At 43.0% G+C, this 15,246-nt stretch overlaps 1 protein-coding gene across 2 annotated transcripts in view; it reads left to right on the top strand.

The window, feature by feature from the left end:
* The first annotated feature begins 863 nt into the window (after positions 1-863).
* Positions 864-15,246, top strand: part of LOC132974677 (netrin receptor UNC5C-like) — a 241,343-nt gene continuing 226,960 nt past the window's right edge. For both annotated transcript variants that reach the window (XM_061038900.1, XM_061038899.1), the window contains exon 1: positions 864-1,313. In XM_061038900.1, coding sequence (XP_060894883.1) covers positions 1,184-1,313 — 130 coding nt within the window. In that variant the 5' untranslated portion in view covers positions 864-1,183. The remainder of the gene's footprint in view (positions 1,314-15,246) is intronic.

Raw genomic sequence — 15,246 nt, 5'->3', positions numbered from 1 at the left:
GAAGCTGGAATTAACATCCTTCGTAGCTTCATCAGTTTTACATGGTAATGGTGAGTTCAAGGACATCTTGCATAATAGTACATTTGCTTTCATCAGATATTCACTCTTGATAATTTTTTTTAAAAATGTGTAAATTAAGTCTTTTTTATGTTATTACCTTTCCCCACTTTAACACAGTAAACCCTGTGATAACATAACTCGGTGAGTGACCTCCATTCAGTGTTCGTTATAAAGAGGTCACCGCATTGAATCCCCAAGATAAAAACATTATCCACTGTATTTGCTTATATAAAAATGATTCAGTTGAAAGTACACCTTGGCTTCAGTAACTTAAGAAATGCACCTTCTTGTTCTTTGCATCCTTTTATAGGTCCAACTGTGGCGGCCGTCAGGGGGCAGACATCAGTTGCTGAGCTCGCGGAGAAACGTGGCTGCACGGTTTGGCTGCAATCACACACACACACACACACACACGCGCGCGCGCGCGCAAATCTTCGTGCACGCGCAAACAGTTGAACGATGTAGGATTTGAGAAATAATGCAAAAATGCTAAACTAAACAAATACCATTTACAAACATGAAAAAAGTTAGAAATGCACAAGAAGAGACACAAAAAAATACACAAAAGTGGAAATAAAATAATTTCCGTGGGACTCTCGAAGTCTCTCGTGAGGTTATTTAATGAGCGGGAGATAAACTATCACACAACGTTAATAACTGTTTTAAAGCATCATCTGTTTTGAGGTGAGATTCACTTTGTTTTAAAGGGAGAAGAAGAACGAGAGAGGAAGAAACAGAGCATGGTAGCCAGAGGGCGGTGGCATTTCTCTCTCTCTGCGTAAACGGAGCGAGTGGAGCAGGAGACGGAGAGAGCGCACGGAGAGAGAGAGAGAAGCAGAGCTTAGTGGGGAAGGCAGCAAGCAGTGCCACTGATACGAGTGAAGGGGACGCCGCGTGGTTATTTCCACAGACCTTTCTCTCTCTCTCTTCTCACAGCTTCACCTGCGCCTTCTGAGACGGACTCAGACACACCGGGACTAGAGGCTTTACAACCTTACCTTTTCGCGTTCGAACTCATTTGATTTACCAGCAGACTCCTGTGGTGGAAGGGGGGGTTTCTCATTTCTCCCCGCTTTGGAGCGAGGAGTTTTGGTGTGTTTATGTGTTTTACGCGTCGCTCGTCATGGGAAAAAGTGGACAGAGAAGTGGAATAGGACGCGGGAGTTGCTGCAGCTCGGCGAGGATGTGCGCCACCACGCAAGGGATCCTTCTTCTTCTCCTCCTGGTGCTCGCACACCGAGGAGTCGCCCAAGGTAAGACTGGATGGAGGTCTTGTTAATAATACACCTGAATTGGTTTCAGAGCTACAGCACCTTTTTCTTCCTTTTGCTGTGACATGGCTGCGTGCTGCTGACATGCCAGTGAGAGGAATCAGGGAGGAAGAAGAAGTAGCTCACCTCCTGTCGCGGAGGTTTACCTACTTTTTTTTTTTATGCCACATTTCCATATAAATTGAGCTGATGCTGATGAGTGGGAATAATGTGGAATGTATCTGAGCATTTCCATGCCTGTGCTTTAAATTAAATCCTGAACTCGCAGCTCACGTTTTCCAAGCAAGAAAATGACTTATTACATATGCGTATTTCTCCAGGCAAGACCGAAACAGAAGGGTTGATTAATAAAAGCTGACTTGTGTGTGTTAGTCTCTGTTCGCAATTGAGACCCCAGATAAGGTGACTGGGTGCACAAACTCACACAGAGGAGCTTAAGGGTCCCTGTCGGGAGTGGAACAGTGCAGCGATTTCTCGTCAGGACCTTGTTCCAGTTTTTATTAAAGGGGGGGGGGGGGGTAAATAAAACTCTCGAGGTTGCAGTTTAATTGAGGTGGAAGCCGGTGAAGGGCATGGACTCGGACTCCACGATTAGGCGACTAAATGTCTCATTGCAGAGCACGCTTCACTGCCTTGGATCGGAAAATTGATCACAAGTCACAAACACTCCCAGCAGCCAGGAGCGCGTATAGGCAATTATACACAAGTCTGCCAGCCAAAGTATAGTGCAGCAGAAAATATGCTGCAAAATATCATCAGCTCAACCATGAGATAATCCTAATGGGAGCTCAACATGTATGCATATCTTAAATACAAGGCTTGATAAGGAGTTCTGTTTTAATGGCACATAGAGCCTCCAGTGAAGCAGAACAGGAATATTAAAGTGATATTTCTGAGGAGTGACACAGCTGCTGCTGCTGCTGTTTGTGGAGGATTATATCGCATGTCACAGTCTTGAATGAAGCTCTTCTAAGTAGCCTTAACTTGAAGACATTTCATTTAAAATTTAAAGTGCTCTCAGCGAGTCACAGTGTAATAGTCTGCTCTTCAGATATGCAGAAAGGGGGGAAAAGACTAGGAAGCAGCTTTCTCTGTCTGACCTTCCTATAATGTTCATACCAGAGAGAATTAATTCTCCAACCCTTTTGTGTCGTTTTTACTCACCACACTTTCCCCTGTATGGCTTTGGTAACCTAAAAGTTTAACCTTATATGATCGGCTCTTAAAAGTGGATTTGACCCTGTGCAAAGGGAATATTCCCCCCTGCAGTGTTCAGCGTTTCTGAAAGCGTAACCCTCCTTTTATTCAACTTCAGTTCCCAGCTCTTGAAAGGACAACTCTCGTCGTCCACACACACCCCGAGTGCAGTGGCTTTATATTTGCTATCGACATCACTGATTGGCCTATAGGTTAGTGAGCTGGATTTTGGGGCAGTAATTGGACATGATGTTGCTGCCACCTTTTTTCCCCGCTTGCCTCGGGGGAACAACATTTCACACAACAACACCCACCGATATTCATGATGAGCGTTCTCCATTGGTTTACTGTTAAATCAATACGTTGCAATTTAGGGGACACGGTTTGAGTAGGCTTTTTCGCCCACGTCTGATGAATTGCACCTCGGCAACCGACACGCGACTCAATCTGAAATCTGCAGGAGAAATCTGATAATTGGCCAATCAGTGTTCAATGTTTGCACAATTTTTTCTCTTCATTCTGCTTTCCTTTAAAAAAAAATAAAAAATGTTATGCATCCCCGAGTCTGCTCTAACTCCTGGTTAGGGCTCGTCTGTTGTTTTTTATGTTCCAAAAAACGTCTTGACTTGTGTCTCTGCAACTTGCTTCTTTGTATGTGAGGAGCCACTTGATTAGCTGCTGTATTGAATGTGCGGGGGGGGGGGGCAGAACACACAAACACATTGACCTAACTGTGGAGGGAGTGGGCTTGCATTGTGTACATAGCTGATCCTCCCTCGTGCATCAGTGCTGCATTCACTGCCCTGTCCGCCGTTCAGTAAGATTAATCCTCCTGCAAAGTCTGTGTTTTTTGTTTTTTTACACCTTTAATGAGAAATACAAACAGTTTGTTTCAAACCAAATGATGGTGCTGTTTCGGTTCAGCTCAGGCATCATTGAGCGTCTTATGGCTGGTCGTTGCCTCCAGTTTCACTCCACTGTGGAATAATATGTGGTTTGATTAGTTTAGTAGCTTGTTGTTTTTTTTAGGTCATTTTGCTAATGGTGTTCAGGATGGTGATGATGTGTATGTGTGGTGAATGATGCTCCGCACTCAAATCTAATAATGATGAATGTAGAGAACCTTCTCTCCACTCCTACATGCGTTCAAATATGTACATTTCATCATTTCTTTATCTTTTAATCGAGCTCTGAGGTTGTCAAAAGTTGCAATACTTCATAACCAGTGATTCCGGGTGGTGATGGAGTGTATCAAAAAGATAGTGGTTGGCGCTGTTGCCTCCCCATCGGACAGAAGCCTCTCTGTGTGAAGTTTGCATGTTCTCCCCTTGAGTGGGTTCTCTCCAAGTACTCCGGCTTCCTCCCACAGTCCAAAGACATGCTCGTTAGGTCAATAGGTGATTCTAAATTGTCCGTGTGAATGCGAGTGTGGCTGCTTGTCTGTCTCTTTATGTCCATGGTGTAACCCCGCCTCTCGACCAATGACAGATGGGGTCAGCTCCAGCCCCCCCAGTGACCCCGAACGTGAAAAAGTGGCATAGATAATGGATGGAATGATGATTCGAAAAGTACCCAAGCTTTGAAAAAAGGCCACATCTTTAGTCATATTTTAACGAGAGAGAGAGAGAGAGGGAGCAGCTGTAGTGATTTCACAGGCTTGTAAATACTGACAAGTTATTTTAGCTTCTCATAAAAGATGCAAAAGTAAGGTTTGTGTCTCTTTGCAAACGGAGAGCAAAGGTGGTGACACTGTCTTGATTGCACGAATACATCGGCAACATATCGGTACCGAAGCGTTGCCAATTCATTTGTGCAATCTAGACGGTTAGCAGGAGATTTCTTGCAACTTCGTTCACCAAAAACAAGATATGTTTTCCTTTTTGGGTGCCTACGTCTTCTATTTTTGTTGCTTTGGTATCAAAAAAGGTATTGATATAATTTCAGTTTTACAAGTATCGTACTGAAGTTTAGAATTCAGGTACTTTGACAACACTGAGACACAAATACCTTTTTTTAAAATCTCCCATAGAGAGCTATGGAAACTGTTCTCACACAGACATGAGCACACAGAATGAGAGTGTCAGTCGAGATCCTCTAATGCCTGTTCAAGTGCTCGTGTCAAACTTCAAACTATAAGCCCCGCCCCTCCAGTCTCCCCAGCCTGCACTAGAACGCCGTTAGCTAAGCCCCCTTACATTTGATCTGGTATGAATGGGTGTCAAGATCTCTTTTGCAAAACCTCAAAAGTCCCCTCGTTGATTGCACCGACGAGGCTGCAGCGTGTCCAACGTTAACAATCCAGCATCTCTGTGGTCTCGTCATTTGAATCATGTTTGGTTTTTGTTTCTGTTTAATTCAGCCCCCGCAGGTCTGAAACATTCTCTGTTGCTCCGTTTTAGCTTCCGGTTGCAGACTTTTTAATTTGTCCCGTGGTGTGTTTGGATTTCAGTTCATAAGCACTTTTTTTTTAATAAAACCTAACACACATTTAATCTGGGATATTCTCTCACTTACTTTGTTTAAATATATATTCTTAAAAAAAAAAAAAAAAAAAGAAGTATCCTTAAAGCAGCACAGTTTTGAAATAAATGTGTGTGAGTGTTTGTGTGTTGGAGCTTGTGCGTCTGTGCAGGTCGGCGTCGGTGTGGAGGTGTATATGTGTGAACCCCGGTGGCACAGAGGTGTAAAGATGTACTGAAAGTGCTCTCAAGATGTGTGTGTGTGTGTGTGTGTGTGTGTGTGTGTGTGTTCATAAACTAAGTTGGCAGTTTAGTGGTGTTCTCAGAGATGTCCTGTGGTGTGTGTGTGTGTGTGTGTGTGTGTTGTTCTTTGCACGTACATGCGTCTGTGTGCCAGGAATGTCTATGAGTGGGGGACTGTGTGATTTTGTACATGTGTGTGTCAGTTTGGCATCATAGTGTTGCTCCTGCAGAGGTCCCATGTTGTTTTGTAACGTGTGTGTGTGTGTGTGTGTGAGTGTGTGTGTGTGTGTGTGTGTGTGTGTGTGTGTGTGTGCTTGGCATTATGATATTGCCAGAGCTCCCATGCTGTCTCCTATTATGCCCTGATCCTGTCCCATGGTGCCTTGCAGCGCCATCCAGGGTTCAGTGCTTGGAGAGAGACAGTTGAGGAGTTATTGGAACTAAGTAGGTTGGATGTGATTGGCTGCACTGCTCCTGTCACTTGAATATGATTGGCTGAGGAAGGTTTCATGTGGTTGACGCTTTTTTCTGTATCAGAGAGAGATAGCGAGAGAGAGAGTGAGAGGATGAATGGACGAGGAGGGGAGCGATCTCTCTGGGTGGTTTGTACCAGCTTTGATCACTCCACTAGGACTTGACAGGCTGAGTGACTGCCACACATACAATCCCCCCCCCCCCCACCCACACACACACACACACACACACACACACACAGTCACGCAGAACACACACTCAGCAAGATATCTCTATGGTCCAACAATGCTGCATTCTGTGTGCATACATTGCGTGTGTGTGCTAATGCATGCTTGTGTGTGTGTGTGTGTGTGTGTGTGTGTGTGTGTGTGTGTGTGTGTGTGTGTGTGTGTGTGTGTGTGTGTGTGCGCGCCTTCATGCGAGTGTGTGAAAGGAAGTCTTTGAGTGTGTCTGGGGCTGTTTTGTATAGAAGACCCTCCTGCTGCCTCCATGGCAGATCTCCCTCATTTTATCGTCTTTCTTTTTTTTAATTTAATAAGTCTTGCGTACTCATCTGTACTTTTTCATAGACTCAAGTGATGAGACATTTTCCCACCCACCTCTTTTTTTTATTTTTTTTATTTTTTTTTATCCCTCGCTCTCCTTTGAGTCTGCATTCTCTGCTAGCTACTGAATTGATTTTTTTCTGACCTTTCTTTCTTCTCCCCTTGCCTGTGGCCTTGCATGTCCCCTCCATTCACTCAGTTAGGTTTAATGTTGGACTGTGGAACCTTGACTGTCTGTACATTTTGGCTTTACATGGATCACACAGCAATCACAGCCCGTCCTATTTGTAGAAACAAGAGTCAGAGTGTCGCTTGTTTCTGCAGCGGGCTGAAAACTTTTGCACGTTCTTTGAAGGAAAGCGGAAGATGGGGATCCGGATTTGGAGGCGCAAGTGTGGTTTTTTCAAAACGACAAACACGACTGTGTCGACAAACTGCGTCACACTGCTTGCACCATTTACCGTCTCTCACTCTCCGCAGGGGGAAAACCCAGGATGGAACATAAGAATGCGTCCCTCTGTGTGTGTGTGTGTGTGTGTGTGTGTGTGTGTGTGCATTTGTGTGCATTTGTGTCAGTGAGCATGCATGGAGGACATAGACAGAGAGGAGGAAGAGATAGAAGAAGCTAAATGTTCTGAAACTGATTCCCAGCGTCTCCTGCTGCGAGGCTTAATTCCTTCTAGAGTTTCATGTAAAGATCTGGAATTATGAATTTTTCATGGCCTGAGAAACCTAAAGCCTCATTCGGGGCTCTTATTTCCAGGGTTTCTTTTGTTCAGTAAGTTGTGTGTGTGTGTGTGCATGTTTCTGTTTGTGAAGAGTACAACGCTCGTTCTCAATCAATGGCCTTCTATTTTATTCCCACTGGTACCAGGCAGTGCTGCACTACAACAAATGAAAAGCCTCTTTTTGGTGTTTTAAAGATGAACCCTCACTTCATTATCTTTAAAGATAAAATATTTTACTCCACTGCAAGATAAATCACAGTGGACTATTGTAATTTAAAGGCTTTATATGCCCTATTTTTTTGATCCAGCAGATGTCGCCCTTGAGCACCAGCATGAAACCAAAACAACTCGCGCTACATTGTTGTGTTAGCATGCTAATGCTAGCAATCTTTATTATGCTCGTATCTTCACACTGCATGTAAATTTACCTGAAATGAGCGTGATCTAGAAACACAGTTAATCAGTGAGTACAGTATGTTATTCTTCTTTTCTCTAGTCCCTCAATTAAACAACTTTTATACACGAGGGGAGGAGTCAGCCGGCTGTCCCGGCGATGTAAACAAAGTGAAGATAGGACTCTGAAAACTCTGAAAACATCACAGACAGTGGGACTCGGGTGTTACACCCATTGTAGACAGTCATGACTCACAGAGTTATTTTCAGAGGATATACTTGATTTATACATTTAAGTGTGAAAAATCACATATAAAGACTTTAAAAACCATTGTAAAGAAATTTGAACTACCATGAAATATCTGAAAGGTCTTATTTGCCATTAATCTGGTCAAGATGTTTGATACTTTTTGATACCATATGTTTTAAAACCACACAATCTCTAGTCGATAATATGCTTTATCATTAAACTAAATCTATGTCATAAGAGAGACAAATCGGATTGCATCTTTAAAAGAAGAAAAAGTCCTGCAGGCTCTGCACAGATACATTGGCAACATTTCAGCCTCCAAATGTTGCCAATGTATTTGTGCAAATTTAGACATTGTGCAAGAGTTGGCCTGCAATTTTTTTGACATTGGAAAACAATAAATTACCCAATACTTGTTCGCCTAGGAATTCTATTTTTGTTGCCGTGGTTTCTGAACAGGTATCGATGTCATTTCATTTGAACTAGCGTCATGTTGACAACCCCACTTACCATGTCACATGAAAATACAATTTAGATTTTTTTTGGGTACATCTGAAAAGAAAATGTTTCCCTTCTGCTCTTGTAGCCGGCTGCAAGCGGAAACTGGGTGTCTTTGATTGTCACAATAAACAGTCGGCGCTCAGTGAGATGATGCCATCGGGTGCCAGGCCACAGATTTCTGCTGTGCGCCGTCCATCGTCTCGATTCCCCCTCTCCTGTCATTTGTCTCCATTTTCTCCCTCCCGACTCCATCTCTCATTCTCTCTGTTCTGCTTTCTCTCGTTCCCCCATCTGCTACCTCTGACGTTCTGTTTGCACTCGCTCACTTTCAGCTCCCTTTTTATCTGTCTCTTCCCCCTGCTACTGTCTCTCGCCACTCTGTGCCTTTTCTCTAGTTAGATTTACACTGTTTAATTAGAGTGTGGCCCAAACAGTGGACATATTGTTGTGCTTCTGGACGGGGACCCACAAACAGCGGGACATACTGTGTGTGTGTGTGTGTGTGTGTGTGTGTGTGTCAGTGTTTGTGGAAACTCATCAGTCAGCCAGAGGGAGGGACAGAGTTTGCCTACACAGTGCCACACACACACACACACACACACACACACACACACACACACACACACACACACACACACACACAAACAAGGGGCCAGAGCAGATAGATGGAAGGAGGAAAGGGAAGGAAAAGGAAAGGAGGCAGCAGACAGGTAGAGAAATGGAGCGCAGCACCATGCCAGCAGCTGCTCTCCATTGAAATCTCTCGCTGTATCTCTTTGTTTTAAGGCTTTGCCTCCACCCACAGCCGGCAGCTTAGCCTTTTCATGGTCTATATATTCTTTTTATTTGCTACCATAAAACCAGCCAGTAAATAGCCTGGGCCGGTTTACTTGCACCACGAACAAGGTGCAGCACACAGCGCTTATTGGAGACAACCGATTACTGAAGACTCTCTTTTTTTTTTCCGTGTGTGTCTGTGTGTGTGTGTGAGGAAACCAACTTCTACTTCTTCAGCTTAATCCCCCACACGTCTCTTCCCGCGTCTGCCTCTGACACTTTGTTTGGATTCAAGCCAAAGCACCAATCTGCTGCGTCTCCAGATTTCTGTACTCATGGCGCTTCTATTAAAGCCAGGCTGCAGATTTGAGCATGTATGTATAGTTTTTCACAGCATAAGCAAAGATAACCGAGAAATGATCCTTACCATCTAAGGAATTGTACAGTACAGGTGGCGCTCCTTACGCTAACACGAATGCTAAAAAGGCAACACATTTGTCGCGTACGTGTGTGCCCCGTTTGATGGAATAATTCCTCAAGTGCAAACACACGACCAGCAGATGGATGCTGGGTATTTTGGCTGAGTGCTGTGTTTTGTGTGTCGGCGCAAGAGAGCCTTATTTGTGTCACCATGAATATGTAATCAAGCCGGCTTTGAGAAAGACGACGTGCCGCAACAGGGGGTCCACAGGGCTGGGACCCGGGTCCCTTTTTGTTCCCCCTTTTAAGGCTGTCACGGTCATTGTCCTGTATTGAGAGCTGAAGAACAGAGGGAGGAGGGAAGAAAAAGAAAGGAGCGACAAGGTTAAGAGCAGAAATGTAAGGGGAACATGGAGAGAATGAAAGAGCGGAAGAAAAATTTACGAAAGGGAAAGGTGTTTTTTTTGTGTGTGTGGAGATTTTGACATTCAGACTCTCTTTTTTTGATAGGAAACAAAGCTGCACTGTAAAAGCCTATTCAACTCCTGGTTTGAGTGTGGAGAGAGGATTGACGAGAGGAAGAGGAGGGGGCGGGCAAGCGAGCTCATTGAGAGGCGTTGGGTAGCTGCATGAAGGATTAATCTTTGTATTCTTCGCCTCTACATTCTCTCTTCCTCTGTAACTTTATTTCTTCTTCTGCTCTCCTTTCCACATTCCTCCTTTTTCTTCCATTTTCCTCTCTTGGTGATTTCACACTTGCACAAACTCCTGAAAACTTCCTCAAGATTTCAGGGTGAGCAGCATGTGTGAACGCAAACAGCCAAATTCTTCACCTGGAATTTCTCCTGCCAGCCCCCCTAGTCAATTATCTGCGTGATGTCAAAGTGAGCTGATATGAGAATTCAGTAGGAAATATTCAGAAAAATTCACTGCGAACGAGCAGGAGGGGGTGATGACTTTTTTATCCCGTGATTGGCACATGACCACAGACTGTATAGCACGCTGGGGGTGCGGCTTCACAGATGTAATGAAACTAATTCATTATGTTTTCTGTTTGCCAGAATGTTTGTTTGATTCAAACTACAGGACGCATTGATTTAAAAGCAAAAAATGTGTCATTACAGCATCATCTAGACTCCCCTCACTTTCCATCTGACAGGCATAGTCTGCTGCTGTGAGGTGCATGTGTGAACAACCAATTCAGGAAGATTTCAGGGGCTGAAACTTTGTGCACATGTGACTACAACTTTTTCCTTGTTCTCTCAATCTAATCCCTCCCCGTCCCTCCCTCACCCTCAGCCCCCCAACAGTAACTCTTTTCTTACAGTGCCAAAACTGTCTGCTAATCTATCGGTCCATCTGAAGGAATACCCCAAAACCTGAAACCATAATTAACTATAATCACCACGTTTTGCCTCCTAGGCTTGCGTCTGCACTTTGCACACATGCACATGTTCACACACACACACACACACACACACACACACACACACACACACACACTCAAACTCACAGGAGTTAGGCCTGGTGTTTGAAAGGGAACATTGTAATGCTGTAGGATGCCGTGAAAAAAGGGGATTTAGCCCGTGTTGTAAAAAAAGGTTTCTGGTTGCTCTGTTCTCCTGCTGCAGACATCATGTGATTTACTGTACTGGACCCCATGTAGGCTTAGGAAAAAACAAGGGAGCGGCACACGCACACAGGTGCAAACAGGCAGGAAAAAAAATCGACGAAATGACACAAATTAGATTTTCCTTTGCATGATTGTTACAGAAGCGCATACACACATATGCACTCTGTACGGCAAACACACAGGGAACAAAAAAGTCAATTTTGCTTATTTTGGCTTCACACAGGCTGTAATAAGGAACGTGGTATATTTTACTCCACGGGGAACAAGATTACGTGTAAGCAGTTTGCTTTGATTCATTCGAACACGGCGCTCTAAGTGGCTAATGAATATGAGCCGTAGTTTGCTGAGAAAGCGCGTTTGTGTGTGTGTCCATTGTGTATGTGCAAGTGGATGAAATATCACATTGTTATTTCCCAGAATTATCCGTGCACACCAATTTTTTTTTGTCCCTCCCTCCCCCCAAGAGGTGCACAGGTAGGAAGAAGATACTGTACATGAAGCGAGAACAATGACTCTCCACTGTATGAAGTCTTGCCTTCTGAAAGCTTTTGTTCTCAGGGGGGAGAAGAAAAAAAAAACGAGGGTATATAGGGGTGAAAGAGAATCAGAGAAAGCCAGGGGGGAGCGATGTTGAGCGAGCGAGCGAGCGGGTGGGTGGGAGAAAGATACTGTATAGTGACTCGGATATGGGGACGTGAAGCGTGAGAGCGAGATGGTGGAAAGACTGCGGGGTTAGTAATTAATCACAGTTCTCACAGAGAGGGATGAGACGGGATGAAGCACCAACAGTGAGAAAAGGGCTGACTGAATAATTTCACTCCATTTGAATTACAGTCATACAAGAAGCTTTGGAGTTTGTCAACCTCACTTTTTTGGGGTCATGATTAGAGTTGTGATTACTGCTTTCATTCAGGGCCTCTGGGGGGGGGGAGGTTACGGGATACAGACTTGACCTAAATTAGTGGGTGATGTCCGGGAGAGTGAGGCGTAAGTGGTGTTTCGGTCAGATAATGAGGGCAATGAGACGCCCATGTCTACACTGTTTAAAGATCACAGTAGCATGAGAGGTTGAGCTGATTTCTGGCTTTTTTCTAGTGTTGGAGTGATTGAGGGAGTCAGAAGCTCTATTTTTTTTACAGTCTCATTCAAAAGGACAGTCTAGCCGCCTCATGCACTGCCAAAAGGCTAAGTGCTGTAGCTGAACTGTTAACACTATTGAGTCCAGAGCTGTATTCACATATGAACTCTGGGTACTTTCTTGGACAATTGGGTCCTAGCGTTTTTCGTTTTTTGCCCTTTTGCAGGCGCCTGGATAGATTTTGCAGAGGTGGATGAATCTTATGTAATGGTGACTTGTATCACTACAGCATGTATAAGGAAGTGGCCACAACACAATAGCACATATGGTTGTAAGAATAGTTTTTTTTTACTTCCATTCTTTTCAAAACCACGTATTCTAAAATGATTAAATCTCTTATTTAAGTTTTTTTTTAGCTGGTTATGAATCTGACTAAAATTATTTTCATGCCTCTTTTATGAGCTTTTAAAATCAAACGAGATAATTAGCATGAGGATTGAATATTTCTTGATAGTTATTTTGAATGTGTGAAAACCGATGCTGCAGGGTAAGTGTCAGGCAAAGTGAGTCACAGCACGCTTTGGATACATTTTCCTCAACAAAGATTCACACTTTGTGACACTTAAGACCTTTGAACATTTTCATTTTGAAGTGCTTCTTACACATATGAGATAAACAATGAAGTAGTTGGTACTGATTTTTCCATAGGGGGCGCCAAAATCAACACTGATGGAAAGTTCCTCACAGGAGCTTTAATGATGAATACTGTAGTATCCATAATGGTATGAAAGAGTACACAAGCTTTAAAAAAAACTCTACGGATCTTCAGTCATATTTTTAACCCAAAGCTGCTGTGCGCGAAAGAGAGAGCCTGCTGCTAAATACACAAATAGGTATTTGTAAAAAAAAATATTGCCTTTAGACAGTTTGCAGCAGTTTTCCTACATTTGGTCTTTAAAAAAGGAAGAAAAAAAAATAGCAAGTCAATAACTATGAAGTTCCTTGTAAATATACCCAGTTTTACTGCAGAAATAAACAAGTTTAAAGCTACAAAAAAAAGGAAGAAATTACCCAAAGCTGTGTGCCTGGAACTATTATTTTCCTCTGATATTAAAACAGGTACAGATTTGTATTTTATTTTACAGGAGTCATATCTAATTTCAAAAATCTATGACAGCTTTAATCCCAAGAGGGTTCAAAGTAAGTTTAAAGTTAACGTGAACAAATTCAGACAATTATATTCTCACATGCAGCCCAGCATGTCACTTCAGTGCAGTGTGTGCACTGAAATTAAAGTCTGATAAAAGTTAGTGCTGTGCTTCACAGAGTAAAAAGTATCAGTTCTATAAAAGATGATTTTTTTTTTTGCTTTGTGAAAAATGAAGCAGCTTATCGTCTGGTGCTGTTGTTGCCCTCGCCTTCTTCACACGTTTCTGTTTGACACTCGTATTTCTTCACCTGTTGTTGCCAGTGTTGGGCCTTTGTTTTTTCCTGCAGGTCTTGCTTCACCGCGTGATGGTCTGCATCTCATACCTTTTTTGTCTTATTGCATCTTTTTTTATATCTCTGTTTGATGTGCAGATCTTTGTTATGCAGGTTTTTCTGCTACGGGGAAATCCGTCCCAATACTGAATGAAATGAGAAAAGATGCAATAAGATTAAAAAAATATGACACATCGCTCCGGTATTTGGATTCATATTGAAGGGAAAAATGTACACAGACCTTTGACACTTCTTTTTTAAAGAACAACTGTATATGTAGCAGATTCCTAAAAATATACTGAAGCCATGGATGTGTAGATGGACAGAAATAATGAAACAATGCAACAGAGAAAGTATTATTCAGAGGCAGGAGGCAAATAACCATATTCACTTTTATCTACTGTCCTATTCGGCTGAGTCCGATGAACGTCCGTTTTGATTAAGACAAGATTAAAAAGCATCCATCATCTTTGGTTTGGACAAATTAATATATCAGTTGAGCCTTTAAAGCTTTTATACAGTTATTAAAAAAAGGTCCTGAGGGTCAGCTCACTTTGTAAGCACTGGACGTACTCCCATATTACTTTTTGGGAGTCTGAAATGAAATGGAGGTGACGAGCAGGTCAATGGATTAAGGCTTTAAAGTTGTTTTTGAATGATTGAGAGATTTAAGATCTTCTGTCCTTCAGTGTGTCAGCGACCTCAAAGTGAAAGTCAGCTTTTATTATGGCTGATCAGCGTTGTGACTCAGCAGCGCGCCTATAAAAGCACAGACCTACTGACTTGTTTTCATGCTGCTGTTTATAGCGCGGTGCGGCGTGATGCTTTGTTTTCATTGATCCTCTCCCACACACACTTTGTGTTCGTGTGTAATAAAAGCACACATGACTTGTGTGTGCTAACCTGTTAGCCGTGTTGCTCGCAGCCCCTCTGGCTCTCTGTGTTGTCTCTCAACATTTATTGATGTTTATAGAAAGGATATTCTCCTTAAAACAAACCTCTTTCTTTGACATTTGTTCAGGTTTTCTCTGCTTGCTGTATTTCTACGTTCAGCACTTTAAAGTTTGGTAACACATAAAGTCATTTTACAAAGGTAGTCCTGAATGTGTTGCTTGTTGTGCTCTAAAACTAAAGTTTGTTGTAGCTCATTCATACAGCTCACAGTTTCAGGTTAGACAGCCCTTCACAATGAAGATTTTTTTTATTTTCTGTGCCTTTATTTGAGATATAGGTCAGTGGATAGAGTTGAAAATCAGGGAGAGAGAGAGAGAGTGGGGAATGACATGCGGGAAAGGAGCCACAGGTTGGATTTGAACCTGGGCCGACCACTTGGAGGACTACAGCCTCCATACATGGGCCGCGCGCACAAACCACTGCGCCACCAGCGCCCCAGCCCTTCACAATAAAGTGCAGGGTTTCCTGCAGCGCGTTATAGTTGAGGCAGCCGAGTTAACAACACACACCTTCCGACTACACTTCCTTTGTACAAAACAGCACAAACCCCAAATTGATTAAAATCCTTCTGCATCCTTTTGTAAGATCCAACAGCAGCTCCACTTGAGGTTTGCTCCAAGAGCCCCGGATATCACATACACACCTCATTCAAAAAGCCAGTTTTTACAGCAGAAATTGACATGTTTACAGCCTTAGGTTTTTTTTTTGTTTTTTTTTTACAAATCATCCATTATGATTTTATGAACAACACAAGTTATGCATAGTTAGGCGCGTAGCTGAC

The sequence above is a fragment of the Labrus mixtus genome, chromosome 5, assembly GCF_963584025.1.
Source record: "Labrus mixtus chromosome 5, fLabMix1.1, whole genome shotgun sequence".
In the NCBI taxonomy this organism is placed as follows: domain Eukaryota; kingdom Metazoa; phylum Chordata; class Actinopteri; order Labriformes; family Labridae; genus Labrus; species Labrus mixtus.
This window is presented reverse-complemented; position numbering and strand designations above follow the sequence as displayed.